Raw genomic sequence first — 17,242 nt, forward strand, 5'->3', positions numbered from 1 at the left:
AACACTATATATATATATATATATATATATATATATATATATATATATATAGTCAAATGATCTCCTCATTATAAGTAGGTTCAAACAAAGAAAAGTATAAAAACTCCGTGGACAGTAATATTTTAATATACTACTGGGGCGGTATTCTGAAAACCGTGTTAGTGCAAAAAACGGTGTTAGCTAACACGATTGGTATTCTGAAAATCGTGTTAGCACGAAAAACACGTGGCCCAAGTGGTAACACCGCGCAGGTCATGAAAAAAGCAGTGCGCAACGCGCAAACTCCATATGCGGTGTTAAGGAGGAAGATAACACGAAATTTGGTATTCTGAAAATGGTGTTAGCTAAAATTTTGTTCAAAGATAACACGAACATTTAACACAGCGTTAAGGAGAGGTTAAGTTGAGGCTGACGATGGCTGCAATTTTTCTAGCAGACGCAAACGTCAACAAGAACATATACGGGCATATAGCTATCGCCTTTCAGAATTTACTGTAATTTTCTTTCATTTTCCAGCTTTATTTTCCATCTACCTTTCTCTGTACTGACAGTGATTAAAGTTCAACAACAATTTCTTTGGAATTGTGAAATACACTTTAAGTGCATCTTTAACTTAGGTTAATTCAAATTATTACCATATGCTCATGTGTTATTTATTTGGTTCCTTTTTGCCAAAATATAAAAAAAGACCAAATTAGAGGAAGAAAATTAAAAACGTCTTTAAAAAAGTACAAACAGAAATTAAAAAGAAAAAATATTAGCGATCGATTGGGGAACTCTTCTGCAATATTCATAATTTTTTAAACCCTTTCCAATGATTACAATTTTTTAGACTCTCAATGCTCCTAGGTTATCCTAAATTCATCTTTCCCGCCAGTCAATCTATTTGCTTCAGATGTGAGGGGAGGTACGTCGGGCAAAAGTGAAAAAAATAGGCTCCTATATTTTTTTTTGGCTGATCGCTATACATCAAATTTTGATAAAGAAAAAATATACAATTTTGTATGTTTGATATTTCTATGTCAGGTTTATTTTTTCTTAAAGTGCTTTCATACTTGTCAAAATTTGCATTGCATATTTATTTTTTCAAGTTCTCAAAATTATTGGGGGCATGTATAAATTATACTTGCCCCCATATTTTAGGGGCGATCGTCCCCTGCCCGCTCCACACTCGATCGAGGCCTGTGTCTCCTGTCATAATTTCGTATCCATGCTGTCTGAAATAATCCATTCTTAATTGTCACAATCACCCCTCCCAACGTTTCTTTCTAGCTCTAAATTTTATTTAGCTCTATGCGCTTACAAAATAATGTCACAATGCAGGCTTCGTGTAACCGAGCGCGCACTCCCCTTTCCCCTGAAAATTTTGTGCGATTTGTTTCTTTAACAGCGCATTTGATTGGATTAAATAGATGCAGAGTGGGAGGAGCCGAAGATAACACGAAATGAGATAACACGCAGATAACACGACAATACCGATTTGGGGGTATGTTAGGGGCGTGTTAAATCAGAGAGATAACACGATATTTAACACCAAAGTTAACACGATTTTCAGAATACCGCCCCTAGCCTGTCTTCTTTCGTTTCCCCTTTATGACGTATCCTTTTCGTCATCCTTTGTGCGCTTTTGCTCACTGTTTTGGATACGCGCATCTTTATTACCGTGTTTACACTTAATCGGCTTTTGAATCGGCTAGCGGTTCTGAACCGCGAGCCGATGCAGCATCGGCTTTTTCATAGCGTGTAAACGCGAGTAACTTGCATCGGTTCGCGGTTCAGAACCGGCAATTTGCACCACCAAAGTAGTAGGTTTAGAACCGCGAGCCGATGCAGAATCGGCTTTTTTACTACGTGTAAACAGAAAGCCGATTCTGCATCGGCAATTTGTGCGCATTTCATTTACTTTACCATTGTGACGTAATTGTAAGCGCACTGATCCAGCGTTGTCTTTATTATGACGTATATTGTTGGTGTGCGTATCATTTCAGGTTTTTGCATCGGCTCGCGGTTCTGAATAGTTCAGATTCTGAACAATTTTATTTAAGAGCAAAAAACTTTTTTCCTCGCCCGTACAATTCGGGATCACGCCATCTCTCGGCCTGGCAGCGGTTGGGGGATTGCTCTTAAAGGACAAGTCCACCCCAACAAAAAGCTGATTTGAATAGAAAGAGAAAAATCAAACAAGCATAACACTGAAAATTTCATCAAAATCGGATGTAAAATAAGAAAGTTATGACATTTTAAAGTTTCGCTTCATTTCACAAAACAGTTAAATGCACACCCTGTTCGGTATGCAAATGAGGGAACCGATGACATCACCCACTCACTATTTCTTTTGTATTTTATTATATGAAATATGAAATATTTTGATTTTCTCGTCACTGTCATGCACTGGCGTAAATCCGTGTTGAGGGGTGGGGGGGATGACTGAAATATTTTGGCTTTTTTTTTTTTATCATGTTTTTAGATATGCAAGGAATTGTAATTGATATGTCCACAGTGGCATACCGTGGGTCACGGCATTGTGGGGGCACCAGCAAAATTTTCGAATCACTGAGTGAGCGCGCGAAGCGCGCTCGGTTGCTAGTTATTCTGACCTAATAGAGACATTTTAAGGACAATATCATTGAACGGATATGTATCTCACCCGGGGGGGCCACTTCCATTGACGAGTGGATACCATGCGCGACCATGGGGTCTCGAAAAGCACCCTAAACACGTATTTTCCATATTCTGAAACTGATCAAATAATGCGAGCGCGAAGCGCGAGCTGAATTTTTTATATTCACACCTAAGAAGGGACATTATAATCAAATTTGTGTAATCATGATAGGTACCTGTCTCGCTAAACAATGCGAGCGCGAAGCGCGAGCTGAAATTTTCGTATATTTTGACCCCAAACAGCGAGATTTTAAGGAATATATTTTAGGAATCCATTAAGAGTATGCATATCTCACCATAGTCATCTAATGCAAGTGCCAAGCGCTTGCTGATTTTATTAGAATTACATCTGAACACATGAAACACTTTTTGTACTCATTGCAATCATGATTATCATACGCATCTCACTAATCAAATATTGCGAGCGTGAAGCGCGAGCTGAAAATTTAGATAATTTAGATAATTAAGACCTGAAGTGGGGCATTCTAAGGTTTCTTTGTAGGAATTAACTAGGACCATACGTATTTCATTAACCAAATGATGCGAGCGCGAAGCGCGAGCTGAAAATTTTTGATATTCAGATCAGAAGAAGGGACATTTCAAGGACTGATTTTAGAAATTCATGAAGAGCAGACTTATCTCACCAATCCACTAATGCGAACGTAATCACGGACAGGAAATGTTTCATATATAAGAAGACCTTAACATGGGGCAATCAATTTTTGAGTCATGAAAAAGAAGCATATGTCACTACATAAAACAATGATAACTCAAGTGCTAGGAAATATATTTTGTTTATATTGACTTGAAAACGGGATGTTTCAGTACAACAGGATTATATATCTCGTTAGCAGACAATGCGAGCACCAGGAACTATGAAGACGTAGGCCCTGGGCAAATTATGTTTCATGAAGTTATGATAAAAATATTTCTTATGTAATGTAACATAACATAATTATAATACAACATTATAATGAATAATATTTTCTTCTTTCCCACTACGTTTCTCTTCCTTTCTCCCTCTTTTCTATTTTTCCCCATTTCCCCGTTTTTGTTTTGGTCAGCCGATGGGGGGGGGGAGCATGTGCCCCCCATGCCCCCCCCCCCCCGTAGTTACGCCACTGTATGTCCATATGGCAAATACCCCTCCAATATTATTATCTTTTTACCCCATGATGGTTTAATTATTTATTAGAGATTACATTGAAAAAAAAATTGACATTCCATCTTAATCCCCTCCCAAAGACCCCAACATTGATGAATTGGAAGAAACAGGGATTTCTCTTCAATGTTATAATAAGGACATAAGTATTTCGTTTGGAAATGGTGAACTGGCTCTTTATTTGCATTTTATGATTCAATAATATTGTTTTATTTGTTAAGCGGTATTTTAGGAAGAATTTTCACCAATAAAACAATTATCTCTTGTGATTTTTTTTTTATTTCTTTCGTAAAAAGTGGGGGGGATGTTTGTACAGGCCATCCCCCCCTCCTCGAAAAGTGGGGGGGATATATCCCCCCCATCCCCCCCGGGATTTACGCCAGTGCTGTCATGTGAAACAAAGTTTAGTTCCTCCCTGAATACATGGAATTCCATTATTTTAACATTTTGTGGTTCAAGCAAGGGGGTCCTAATTGTCAAATTCATAAAAATTGAAATATTGTATAATTCAAACAATAAAAAACAAAAGAAATAGTGAGTGAGTGACATCATCGACTCTCTCATTTGGATGTAACTGGCTCGTTCATATAACTATTTTGTTAAAAATAAGCGAAACTTTAAAATGTCATAACTTGATTATTTTACATCCGATTTTGATGAAGTTTTCAGCGTTATTCATGTTTGATTTTTCTCTTTTTATTCAAATCAGCTTTTTGTTGGGGTGGACTTGTCCTTTAAATAAAATCGTTCAGAATCTGAACTAGGTTCTGAACCGCGAGCTGTAACAACGTGTAAACGCAAACCAAAAGCCGATGCAGAATCGGCTTTTGGGTCTGAACCAAAAGCCGATCAAGTGTAAACACGGTATATGATGCATTATTTTGACGCAATCCAATAAATTTGTCATAACTTGACAAAGCCCTATGGGCGAAAATTCGTTAAAATATTACTGTCCACGGAGTTTTTATACTTTTCTTTGTTTGAACCTATATATATACATATATATATTTATATTTGATTTTCTTTTTATTTTTAGTGGGGGTGCATATGAAACTCTTGCCGTATTGGGTGGGCCCAAGTTCCAATCACTATACCCTCTCATAAACCTAACATTAAAACCTATTGCAACCCTAACCCTATAGGCCTAACTTAGACGAAATAAAGCAGGGAACAAATTTAGATTCAAATTCAATTCGGTTTTATTAAAATATATTCATCAAAAGGTCCGAAGACTAACAATGTGAGTTCACAAACAAATTTCAAAAGCATAATATATATATATTATGCTTTTTAAATTTAAATATATATAATACATGTTCCATTTAAACAAATAAATATAAAACATGTTCCATAATGCAATAACCTTGTAAAAAAAAGTAAATAAAAAGTGCAGGTGTGTATAATGAAACAGACTGAATTTAAAAAAATAACCGAGGACATAAAAACCCCACTGGCGTATATATTACAAAGTCAAAGTAGAAAATGCATAATCATTTTTAAAAAGCATATTGCACATGTACATATACAGTAGTAGTGTAGTACATAACATTATAGGCTTATAAGAGAGTCATGAGGGAGAGAGAGAGAGAGAGAGAGAGAGAGAGGAGGATTCAGTAGAATAGGCAAGCAGGTGAGGAGCAAGAAAGAGGAGCAAGCAGGGCAAGAAAAAGTATGAGAAAAGAGATGGAGACGGACCAAGGATAAAAGAAAGAAGAAATGAAGGGAAAGGGGAAAAGAAATAGGTCGATATAAAAGTACATGTAGCAGATGTCGTGTCACCCGATAGGCCAATGTCCCTCACACTGTCACACACAATAGTCAATACATGTATCTGGGCTCCGTAACACAAGGTTTGCGATTAATAGTAAAAATAATAATAGTAATAATAATAATAGAGTAATAATAGCAGGGCCCGCTGGGAGAAAATTTTTCAGAACTGAAGTGGCTACCGTGGGTAAATATAGAGTTATCATTGTTATTATTATTATTACTATTATTATTATTATTATTAATATTATTATTATTGTTATTATCATTATTATTATTATTATTATTATTATTGTTATCATTATTAATATTATTATTATTATTATTATGAAAGAACACATCTGGAGGGCGTTTCATGAAAGGACTTGTCGGACGTTTTATCCGACAAGTCCCATTTTATCCGATAGTTACCAAAGTAACAGTACCTCTCAGCCAATCAACATCAGAGAAAGATGTCAGATCTGACAACTTGTCGGATGAAAATGTTGATGAAACACTCCCCTGATTGGACCCTGGTCAAACTTAATGCGCGCGTAACATTGATATTGAGCGATTGATCGCTTATCTTTGTGTTATGGAGCACCAAATGTTTCTTCACGTGATGCGCGCGTTCACTAAACAACTTGAAGACATTATTACAATAAAACATATAGAGTAATCAGTGGCAATAAAAGACAAATCATTCAACTGAACCATTTTATATGGTCTATCCCATGATCACGATGGCTGTTGTTTTAACGGAACTGGTTGTTTGTCTGGACAATAGTAATTTCAGGAACGTTTATATTTTACCAATCGACCTGAAAGAAATATCAGGCAATTTTACGGCAGCAGAAATATTCACTATTTTTATTAGTATTATTATAATCGTTATTACTATTATTATTGTTGTTGTTATTATTATCATGACTCTCATTATTTTTATCATTATCATTATTATCATTGTTATTCATTTATCTATTTTCTCTTTATTTATCTATTTATTATTTTCTTTTCATTTATTTTTTTTATGCACGGATATCGAGAAAATCCAGAGCAAAGGGCGATGTTTTCATCAATTCAATTGTCCGGACATCAACCCTATACTAAGGGTTTATTTCCTATAATTATATAATCAGTCAATATCTGTTGGAAAGCTAAGCCAAGACACCCCTCCCCTTTTGTCCACCCTCCATCGCCCCATCCGGATTGATTTACCGTGTACCTGAGGCGGGGACAGAACATTTTTTAGCTTGTCATTGTACAAACAGCTTAAGTAAATTAAAGTATGACGAATCTGACCCCGTACTGAGTGAAAAAAAAAAAATCGAGCGATGAGTCTGAAGGACCTCTGAGCCGGGCAAAGTTCACATATATCTAACCATGCTAACGGTAATTTCAGAACTGTGCGATTGCTAACTAAAATCTCCTGCTTCACACTCGAACCAAAGTTCGATTCACCGGCATCATGTCTTTGCTTCGTACTGCCATCTTGGTTGCTGTTACAGCATGTCTTATTGCCTACCTACCAGGGTACTTCAAGAAGCCACCACCGATAGTCGTCCACGGCAAGGTAGCAAAGGGGTTCGAACCAGTTCTCCAGCAGTTCAGGTATCAGCATAATCCTTTTGAACAAGTAATGATATAGTCTGATGTGTGGCCAGAAATTTTGATAAAGAATAGGATAGAGGGAGTACATGCCCCGGGTATATTTCCTACTATTACTCTCTTATACCCAACTTTAATTTACGGAACTTACCATCAAGTATGTACATTACCATAGTGCTTATTGCATAAAACATAGATTTTTCTTTTAACCGTTTAATTTCTGCATTGTAACACCTGGTAATTAAGTGACAGATTCGCATATCTTATCCACCTTTTCCATTTGTTTATTACGTTGACCATTCACGTACCGAAAGCATGGCAATGACACACTTTCAATCCTGTATCATGGAGTCAGCTTATACATATGCAGGATAAACCCTGTGCCAAACTTGACTTATAGAAACACGTGTGGGTGGACATTGGAAAATTGTCTAAAAGACATCCAATCAATTATTGTAAATATCTATTTCGTATTGCAAATTTGATGATAATACAATTTTTATGTATTGTATTATTCAATTCGTGGGTATGCTTAGCGTGGGGACAGCTGCCCCTACTCCATCATTTTTTTTTGTTACATTGTTTACAGAAAATTTTCACAAATTTCACCAAAAGTGTGCACGGAATCCTTCAATTTGACTTAAGAAAATATGAAAGCTCCCCGATGAAAAGCCCGATCGATTCGCTCCCTCGCTAACTAGTTCCTTCGGGGGGATGCGTCTTCCCCTCTTTTTTCTGGCACTTATCACGCTCATGACGGAGGAAGTGGTAATACAGGGTATAGAGAGGAAAGAACCATGAGAACGGCAGTGTCGTTTTAGTTGTGTTCTGTGTAAGAGTATGTTGTTATGTAGATCATGTTTGATTAAGGGAAGACCTCAAACTGTGCTACTGAAATGTACTGTACATTTATATCGTGATTAATATGTTGAAAATTATCGTTCCCAGCATTTCATCGTTTAATCAGAGATAAACATGAGGTGAACTAAACTAACAAAATAAATTGGATGTACAGCTTCATAATTCATAACTAAGGGATTCAGTATCCTTTTTTTTAAAACATCATTAGAAAGAACTTTGAAAGTGGCACAGATACCCGTTATGGAGGATCAGCACTGGCCGTTTATCATAAAGGCAAGAAGATCATTGATGTCTGGGGAGGATTCGCCGATGTAGAGAGTAATGTAGAATGGCGGGAAGACACGATGACTGTCGTTTTCTCTGCGACAAAAGGTTAGATACAGAAGGTTGTTTTTGTACATGTAAAACCGAAAGCAATGATCATGTGTGTTTGTTGTCTCAAATCTTTCTGTCATAAGTCCAACATTCCTTCACCCTATAGAAGCCAAAATCAAGGCTGGCATCTTCCATTAAAACTAAACAAGATATTCCAGTTAACTGTCGGTCTTGTTGCGTGGCCCTAGGAACGACTTTTTTTTTTTACTGGGGGTGCTGATGTAAATTTGAAAAGCAAAAAAAAAGGGGGGGGGGTTCACTACAAAATGGAGGTCAAATTGGTCCAGAGATATTTGAAAAGCCAAAATTAAACAAACAAAAAAGTTTCACTAAAAATGAAGGCCATTTATTTACATTTTTGCTTTTTTACACTCCTTCCAAAATACCTAGGGCTGCTTCCCAGGTCCATGTCTTGTTGGTTCTCAAACCAATGCTCTAAGTTAAAAGAACAGAGCCTCATTTTATTACATTTGTATAGCTTGTTTAGGGCCTGGGCAATATGTTGACATCTTTTTTATCCTCAGGAAAACTCTTTGCGTCCCTTTGTGTACATGAAATAAATGTAGTAGTCTTCAGACAGGAATTGGAGTTTGACCTTTGTTCCGTTTGCTCTTTACACGTGTCAATAGATCATGAAGATTGGCACAGTATAGTCCATTCAGTTCATGTGTTGTGATCGATTGAAATTGTTTTCAAAATCTACGGTGCGTGCACGTAAATCTTCTTTTATCCGTCAGCCGCCTTCAGAAATAATAAAGAAATACTATTGACCATTCAACAATGACTGGCATTTTTTCTTTGAAGCCAAACAAAGAACACACACAATAACCTTAAGTGCCTTCAATACAGCCCGTTTGAAGGACCTTTTGAACGCCATTGGTTGATTTGAAAGAAAAAAACTCAATTCGTTATTATGAAATATCTTTCGTGTTAAACATACTCATGCATAATACTATATCATATATTACAATAATATAATTAGAAGATTTGATTGAAATATCACTATGACTATGTATATGCTGCTGATGGTTGATTATAAAGATAAAGACGATGGCGATAAAGATGGTGACGATGATGATAATAATGGAGACTATGGCGATGATGATGATAACGATTAAAAATGATGTTCATGAAAATGTTGTTTATAATTGTAGGTATTGCTTCAATTTGCATCGCCATGTTGGTTGACAGGGGTTTATTAGATTATGATAAACCTGTATCAGAATACTGGCCAGAGTTTGCACAGAAGGGAAAAGGAAAGGTCACCGTCCGACAACTCATGGAACATAGGGTCAGTTCTAGATAAATAATTTTCTTCTTTCCTTTTTACCATTATCACGTATTCGACATTAACATTCAGGATAGCTCTCGGGTTTGTGACCTACTCAATCTTGCCATGCAACAAAGGCTAACAAGAGGAGTGTTTTTTATCATGCCGCAGACATTATAGACAAAAGATAGCAGTGATTCCTGATATTGGGCCACTTTTCCTCAGCGTCTCGCCAAAGACTAATCACTATAATAAGGAGCATATGAAGTTTCCTTCTAGGCAAAGTTTGATACCATGACATTCTTGTCGAGGCAGTCAGGCCCACTGGTCAGACCAAAGAGATATCACCTCTTTCCTTGGTCAGACAGACATAGACCACACAATGAAACGTCTTATAACCGTCTCGGGAACGAGACATTCCTCAAAGCACTGACACCATGAAATGTTTCTTTTTTTAATTTTCCATTTTCAACACGGTAAATAATCATCATCTAGAAGACGTTGAATTTGTTTGCTCTAATACAGTTTTGTGGTTCATTTAATCATCATCCGACCTACACAGGCTGGCCTGACTCTCATGTCGCCGCCCGGTATGAATATTGAAACCCTAAGTGATGTAGCCCGAGCAGGGGAGTTAATGGCGACGGCTGAACCTCAGTGGGAAATTGATGGAGTGAAACACGGTTACCATGCCCTTACTTTCGGTCCTCTAACCAACGAGCTTCTCCGTCGAGTCGATCCTCAACATCGCACAATGGGGCAGTTCTTTGCGGAAGAGATTGCAAAACCTTTAGGTAAATCCTACCCTTACATTACGCTATGTTACCATTGCAACCAGTATTCATTAAGCCATCCATACTGTATGAAAATCCGAATGTTTTCAATTATTGGTAGATCTATTACATGTTCGTTCATCATGCTCATCATCCATATTTAGTTGACATAAACATTTACCTGAATAATTTTTTTTCCATCGTGTTAAAAGTTATGTTCTTTTTGTATTGATTGTATTTATAATTGTATCTTTGTTTCTATAATACGCTATACTAAATTTCTACGTAGGATACATTTTCAATTCACACCTAGCCAGGCAACTATGTATTGTGTTTTTACAAGAATACTTTTTGCGTAAATATATTACGTAATTTTATACATGTCCAAGATCTAGATCTAAGACAGTGTGTCATTCTGATTTTGTTATCCTGTCAATACTTATTTTGATAAATGAAAATAAATGAAATAAATAAGTAAGTAATTCTTTTCCCACATCACACCATCATTGTGATCATTAGAGTGGGCCCCGATGTGCGTGCTTCTCAGCCAATCAAAAAAAGCTTTCAAAGTCAGATCCGACAACTTGTAAGTCGATGAAACGCCCACTCTTTATGACGTGTTCGCCATGACAGGTGGATTGGACTTTCACATCGGACTACCGTTGGATCAGAAGTACAGAGTTGCTCGATTGATTGAAGGAAAGATTGGGAGACTATGGGGTCTAGACGATCCTACTATACGACAGATGACATTGCATTTCTTGCGGACATCATATTTCAGCAACATGAAACAAAATCAAGAAAGTATCCTTTCCACAGTAAGTAATTTTCTTTTACTGCCCACACAAAAGAACCCACAAGCTCTGATATTATTTTTCAAGCATACATTTGTACAACACCAAATCAATCACTGACTAAATTTAAAGGGATATTTTTGCTTTCAAGATGTCCCACGATGATGTTCTGCATGCATCTGTCCCTTCCACCGACGCCTTCCAATGCTTATGAAGTCAATTTGAATTTGTCACTTGAATACAAATTATCAATGGAAATCTTAATGCTGATCGATTATTTGATATTGTGTATCCAGTTGTATTCACATTGTTTCATTCATTTGTGAGTTGTAAGATTAAGTTGGGCTGAATTTCACGTATGGCTTTCTTTTATTTATTTGGTTTTAGCAAAAACTGCATTATAAAGGTAAAACAAATACTTAACATAGCACATAAAGTAACGCACACACTGAGCTTGTGATTCTAGAACTTTCAACAATAATAAACATGATAAAGTTCGAGAAAAAAAATTTGTAAATGACTAAGAGAATCAAATATGATAAAGATCCGGATATAATATAACACTCCTATAACTACTGCTTTTGTTTTCTTTCTAATAGCTGGCATCTTTCAACAATCCCTATTTCCAAGCTGTTGAACTTCCCTCGGCGAATGGTATTGGGACGGCTCGGGCTGTCGCGAAGGTAAATCAGGGGTGGAGGGGTAGTCGAGGGCCGATCGCCACATCCCCTATGATTTTCATGTAGTGAAATAAAGGAAAAAAAGACGAAAAGACGAAAGAATTAAGATTATAAACCTATGATATATTATCATTTAGTAATCTTAGTATTTGACGAATTAATTTAGTCTCCCTGTTGGTGTACTCATAGCTATAGGCTACATGTATGACCAGTGGCATAACTACTGGGGGCGCCCCCCCCCCCCATCGGCTGGTCAAGAAAAACAAACTGGAAAAAGGAGAAAAGGGAAGAGAAACGTAGTGGGAAATAAAAAAATTATTGTGCATTATATTATTATATTGTGACATATATATATATATTGTATGTTATATTACATTAATATTTTTTCATAACTTTATGAAACATAATTTGCTCAGGGCCTATGTGTTCAACGTTCCTAGTGCTCGCGTTGTCTTTTTAACGAGATATATAATCCTTTTGTACTAAACATCCCGTATACACCAAATACACCAAATATATTTCCTCACACTTCGAGTTATTGTTTTATGTAGTGACATATGCTTCTTTTTCATGACTACTTACAGTGATCGCCTCCTTTTAAGGTGGATTGGTTAGATATGTCTCCTCTACATGAATTCCTAAATTCAGTCCTTAAAATATCCCTTTTTCTGATCTGAATATCAAAAATTTTCAGTTTGCGCTTCGCTCTCGCATCATTTGGTTAGTGAAATACGTATGGTTTTCATGAATTTCTACAAACAAGCCTTAGAATGCCTCTCTTTAGGTCTTAATATTTAAAAAACTCAGATCGCGCTTCGCGCTCGCAATATTTGATTAGTGAGATGTGTACATTAATCATGATTACAAGGACTACAAAAAGTACTTCATGTGTTTAGATGTAATGCTAACAAAATCAGCAAGCCTTGGCACTCGCAATAGATGACTATGGTGAGATATGTATACTAAAATGTCCGTTTGGGGTCAACATATACAAAATTTTCAGCTCGCGCTTCGCGCTCGCATTGTTTCGTTTAGCGAGACAGGTACGTATCATGATTACAAAATTATGCTTATTTATAATGTCCCTTTTTAGGTCTGAATATCAAAAATTTCAGTTTGTGCTTCGCGCGCACCCACTTAAGAGACTCAAAATTGTTGCTGTTGCCCCCCCCCCCCCCCTCCAATGCCGTGACCCAAGGTTCGCCACTGTGTATGACCCGCTTTCATGAATTATGTTTCCTATTTTTATTTCTCTTTAAATGTCATCGATATATTTCGTTGTATTATGTTATTCAAGTTGTCCTCCCCCCCCCCCCCCCCGTGTCACGTCTTTTGGATGGTTACGTTAAAGGTCGGTCCCAGACGTAAATAATCATGTCTGATTGATACACGTCTGACAAAACTTAATTGTAAATGCTTACAACCTCCACCCCCCCCCCCCCCCAAAAAAAAAGTAATAAAATAAAAATACCCATGCAGACGCCTAACGGAGGGGGTTACTTTTTATAATTGATGAAGATCGACAGCGGTCAAGCTCATCTGCAAGACAACATAAAAAATCACGGCATTTAACGGTACAGACTCCGTCTCCTATTTCTCTACCCAGATCTACGGGGTTTTAGCAGCCGGTGGTGTTGATCCAGAAACTAAGACAAAGCTGATGTCAAAGGAAAGGATTGATGCATTCATGAATGCCGTTACTGTCACACCAGATGAAGTATTGGGTCTTGACTTAGCCCACACTTTGGGAATGGTGACAACCAAGTATGTAATGGTAAGTGCTATTTAAAGGACAAGTCCACCCCAACAAAAAGTTGATTTGAAAAAGGGAGAAAAATCCAACAAGCAAAACACTGAAAATTTCATCGAAATTCAGATGTATAATAAGAAAGTTATGACATTTTAAAGTTTCGCTTAATTTCACAAAACAGTTATATGCAAATCCTGGTCGGTATGCAAATTGGCAAACTGATGATGTCACCCACTCACTATTTCTTTTGTAGTTTGTTATATGAATTATGAAATATTCTAATTTTCTCCTCCTTGTCAAGTGAAACAAAGTTTTATTTCTCCCTGAACATGTGGAATTACCATTATTTTACCAGTTTATGGTTGAGTTAAGTTGGTCTTTATTGTCAAATCTGTAAAACTTGAAATATTGTATTATTCAAACAATAAAAAACAAAAGAAACAGTGAGTGATGGACATCATCGACTCTCTCATTTGCATATCGCTGAGTTGTGCATTTAACTTTTTTTTTTAAATAAGCGAAACTTAAAAATGTCATAACTTTCTGACTTTACATCCGATTTCGATGAAATTTGCAGCGTTGTTTGTTTGATTTTTCTCTATCGATTTAAATCAACAATTTTCTGGGGTGGACTTGACCTTTAATTATTGGTAAGCCGGATAGTTCTGTAATTAATATTTGAAATTATATTCCATAGATGCACACATGTGTCATTTCTCCCTCTCAGGCATTGGTCATTTGGGGATCGAACTGTGTGTTGTTTTCCCATCTGCTCATTGACTGTGTGTTATGAACTATTATTATTACAGGTGGACTTATTACACGACTACACTGCTCATAATGTTGCACAATTTTTTGATTATTTTTGTATTTTTATTTTTTATTTCTTTTTTTTGCTTTTGTAAGGAACTATAATTATGTTATATATGTTAAATATCGAGTACTACCCCTACAGATAAAGGCGCTAACAAGATAAAACTGAAAATGAATGAGATGAAGAAATTGTGTTTACCACTTATCAAAATCATTTCATTTATCTTTTGGGGGCTGGGTTGGGGGAGACTACCTAGTTGCCATACCAATTTGGATCAAACTAGTCAGATTGATTATGTATACATTCTGTGTTGTGGTAAAAAGAATGCTTTGCCTGTGTCAGTGGATTTTATCACCTCTACCGTGAATTAGACAAACTAATCATTTTGTATTGGTGAATACTCTCTTCAATCATATCTATGTACATCTTTGTTCTCTCTCTCTCCGTCTAGAACGGATCGATAATGGGATTCGGTCATGAAGGTGCAGGCGGTCAGAAGGCGTGGGCTGATCCTAAGAACCAGATCGGATTTTCATTCGTCAGCAACGCGCTGTCTCCTTATACGTATAACGGAGATGTCAGGAGCCAAGATATAACCGAAATTTTGTATGAATGCTTAAGAAAAGAGAAGTTGATTTGAGGATCTTTTGAAATCTTGTGTAGTCTCCCCCACCCCAGCCCCCCAAAAGATAAATGAATAATATGATGACATGAAAATCATTAAACAGCAGTTGACGAAAGTGCACATTACTTCCAACAGCAGATAAATCGAAGACTGGTTCTGGGGGATGTTTCACAAAGATTTAAGCAAGACTTAAAGGACAAGTCCACCACAACAACAACAAAAAATTCTATAAAAAGAAAAAAAACCAAGCGTAACACTGGCAATTTTACCAAAAGCGGATGTAAAATAAGGAAGTTATGACATTTTCATGTTTGCTTAATTAAAAAAAAAAGTTATATGCACATCCTAGTCGGTATGCAAATGAGGGGACTGATGACATCACCAACTCACAGTTCTCTTTTGTATTTAATCAAACGAAATATGAAATATTTTAATTTTCTACTCGTTGTCGTGTGAAATAACGTTTTATTCCTCCCTGAACATGTGGAGGTGATAATGTTTAACACGTTGTGGTTTAGTTAAGTTTGTCATTATTGTCAAATCTATCAAAAATTTAATATTGAATAATTCATATACAATGAAAAAAAAATTGTGAGTGAGGGACACCATCTACTCTCTCATTTGCATATAATTGAGATTTGCATATACGATTTTGTGAAAAAATAAGCGAAACTTTAAAATGTCATAACTTTCTTATTTTACATCCGATTTTGATGAAATTTTCAGTGTTGTTCTAGTTTGATTTTATATTGATTCAAATCAACTTTGTTTCTGGGGTGGACTTGACCTTTAAAGTCGCACTTGAATACCGAGTTGCTAAAGGTATGAATGGCTTGACCGCGTCGATCAGATCGGTCAGACGCACACTACTACGTATCTATCAATAAGATCTCGCGTTGCATATCATGTACCCGTCGGCATTTAAGTGCGACTTTAATAGAGGGATGGTCCGGGCTGAAAATATTTATATCTTAATACATAGAGTAGAATTCACTGAGCAAAATGCCGAAAATTTCATCAAAATCGGATAACAAATAATAAAGTTATTGAAGTTTAAAGTTTAGCAATATTTTGTGAAAACAGTCGTCATGAATATTTATTAGGTGGGCTGATGATGTCACACACCCACTTTCCGGTTTCTTATGTTACATAAAATCATAATTATTTCATACTTGTGTGAAAAATATGTCTCCCTTATATTGAAATAAGTTGCAGCAATAAATATCTAATGCACTAAATCAGTTGTCAATCCAATGTTTCTAGTTCTTGGAGGAAAAAAATTGAATAAACCTAATTTCATATAATAAAATACAAAACAAGTGGTGATGTTACATCATTAGCCTACCTAATGAATATTCATGTCGACTGTTTTCACAAATTATTGCTAAACTTTGAAATTCAATAACTTTGTTATTTGTTATCCGATTTTGATGAAATTTTTGGCAATTTGCTCAGTGAATTCTACTCTATTTATTAAGCTATAAATACTTTCAGCCCGGACCATCCCTTTAAGTCATACTTAAATATTTATGAACCCCCCCCCCCCCTGGAATCGACTTCTCTTTGAAGCTTACGATTTCCTTGTAGTTCATCAGAGACATATTAGTTTTTTTTTATCCACTCTAACGAGAAGGAAATTGAGGAGTAGAGAGAAGGAGACAATATCTCTATGTAATAATTGCAATCCTTTTGTGATATTGACATCATTTTTTATGTGCCATATCTTTTATATTAAAGAATATTTGTTAATGAATGTACATCGATTTAATTCAAAGATAATAAAGAGCGGAAAGTGATTCTAGACGGTTGTTTATTTACATTGTCTGTGTTTTATCATGCGGGATGATTGGAAATAGAGGATAGAAAATCATAGGGCCATCGGAGGTAAGAGGAAAATAATCACATGGCATAATGGCCCGTATTCTGAAGTCGGGTTTAACTTTAACTCAGGTTTAAAGTTGTGGTTTAAGTATGGATAGCCAATTGTTACATAAATCACTAACAGTAGATATATACTATTTCACCTCACTTGGCTCTCAAATCATTCATAATTGTGTAGGAAATATAAATAGATTATTGTCTGCACCATCGATGAATCAGGAAAGAGCACAGTAAACATAAGA

At 36.2% G+C, this 17,242-nt stretch overlaps 1 protein-coding gene across 1 annotated transcript; it reads left to right on the top strand.

The window, feature by feature from the left end:
• Positions 1-6,776: 6,776 nt before the first annotated feature.
• Positions 6,777-16,920, top strand: LOC129276283 (beta-lactamase domain-containing protein 2-like). Its single transcript, XM_054912682.2, has 8 exons — positions 6,777-7,180; positions 8,247-8,410; positions 9,568-9,704; positions 10,246-10,477; positions 11,090-11,274; positions 11,850-11,933; positions 13,537-13,704; positions 14,946-16,920. The coding sequence occupies exons 1-8, from the start codon at positions 7,038-7,040 to the stop codon at positions 15,132-15,134; spliced, it is 1,302 nt and encodes a 433-aa protein (XP_054768657.2). The 5' UTR covers positions 6,777-7,037; the 3' UTR covers positions 15,135-16,920.
• The last annotated feature ends 322 nt before the right edge of the window (positions 16,921-17,242 follow it).

This window comes from Lytechinus pictus, chromosome 14 (genome assembly GCF_037042905.1).
Source record: "Lytechinus pictus isolate F3 Inbred chromosome 14, Lp3.0, whole genome shotgun sequence".
In the NCBI taxonomy this organism is placed as follows: domain Eukaryota; kingdom Metazoa; phylum Echinodermata; class Echinoidea; order Temnopleuroida; family Toxopneustidae; genus Lytechinus; species Lytechinus pictus.

Coding starts and splice junctions, on each gene's coding strand:
- LOC129276283 (XM_054912682.2), top strand. CDS start 7,038: ATGTCTTTGCTTCGTACTGCCATCTTGGTTGCTGTTACAGCATGTCTT. Junction 11,275..11,849: donor AAGAAAGTATCCTTTCCACA/GTAAGTAATTTT, acceptor TCTTTCTAATAG/CTGGCATCTTTCAACAATCC. Junction 13,705..14,945: donor TGACAACCAAGTATGTAATG/GTAAGTGCTATT, acceptor CTCTCCGTCTAG/AACGGATCGATAATGGGATT.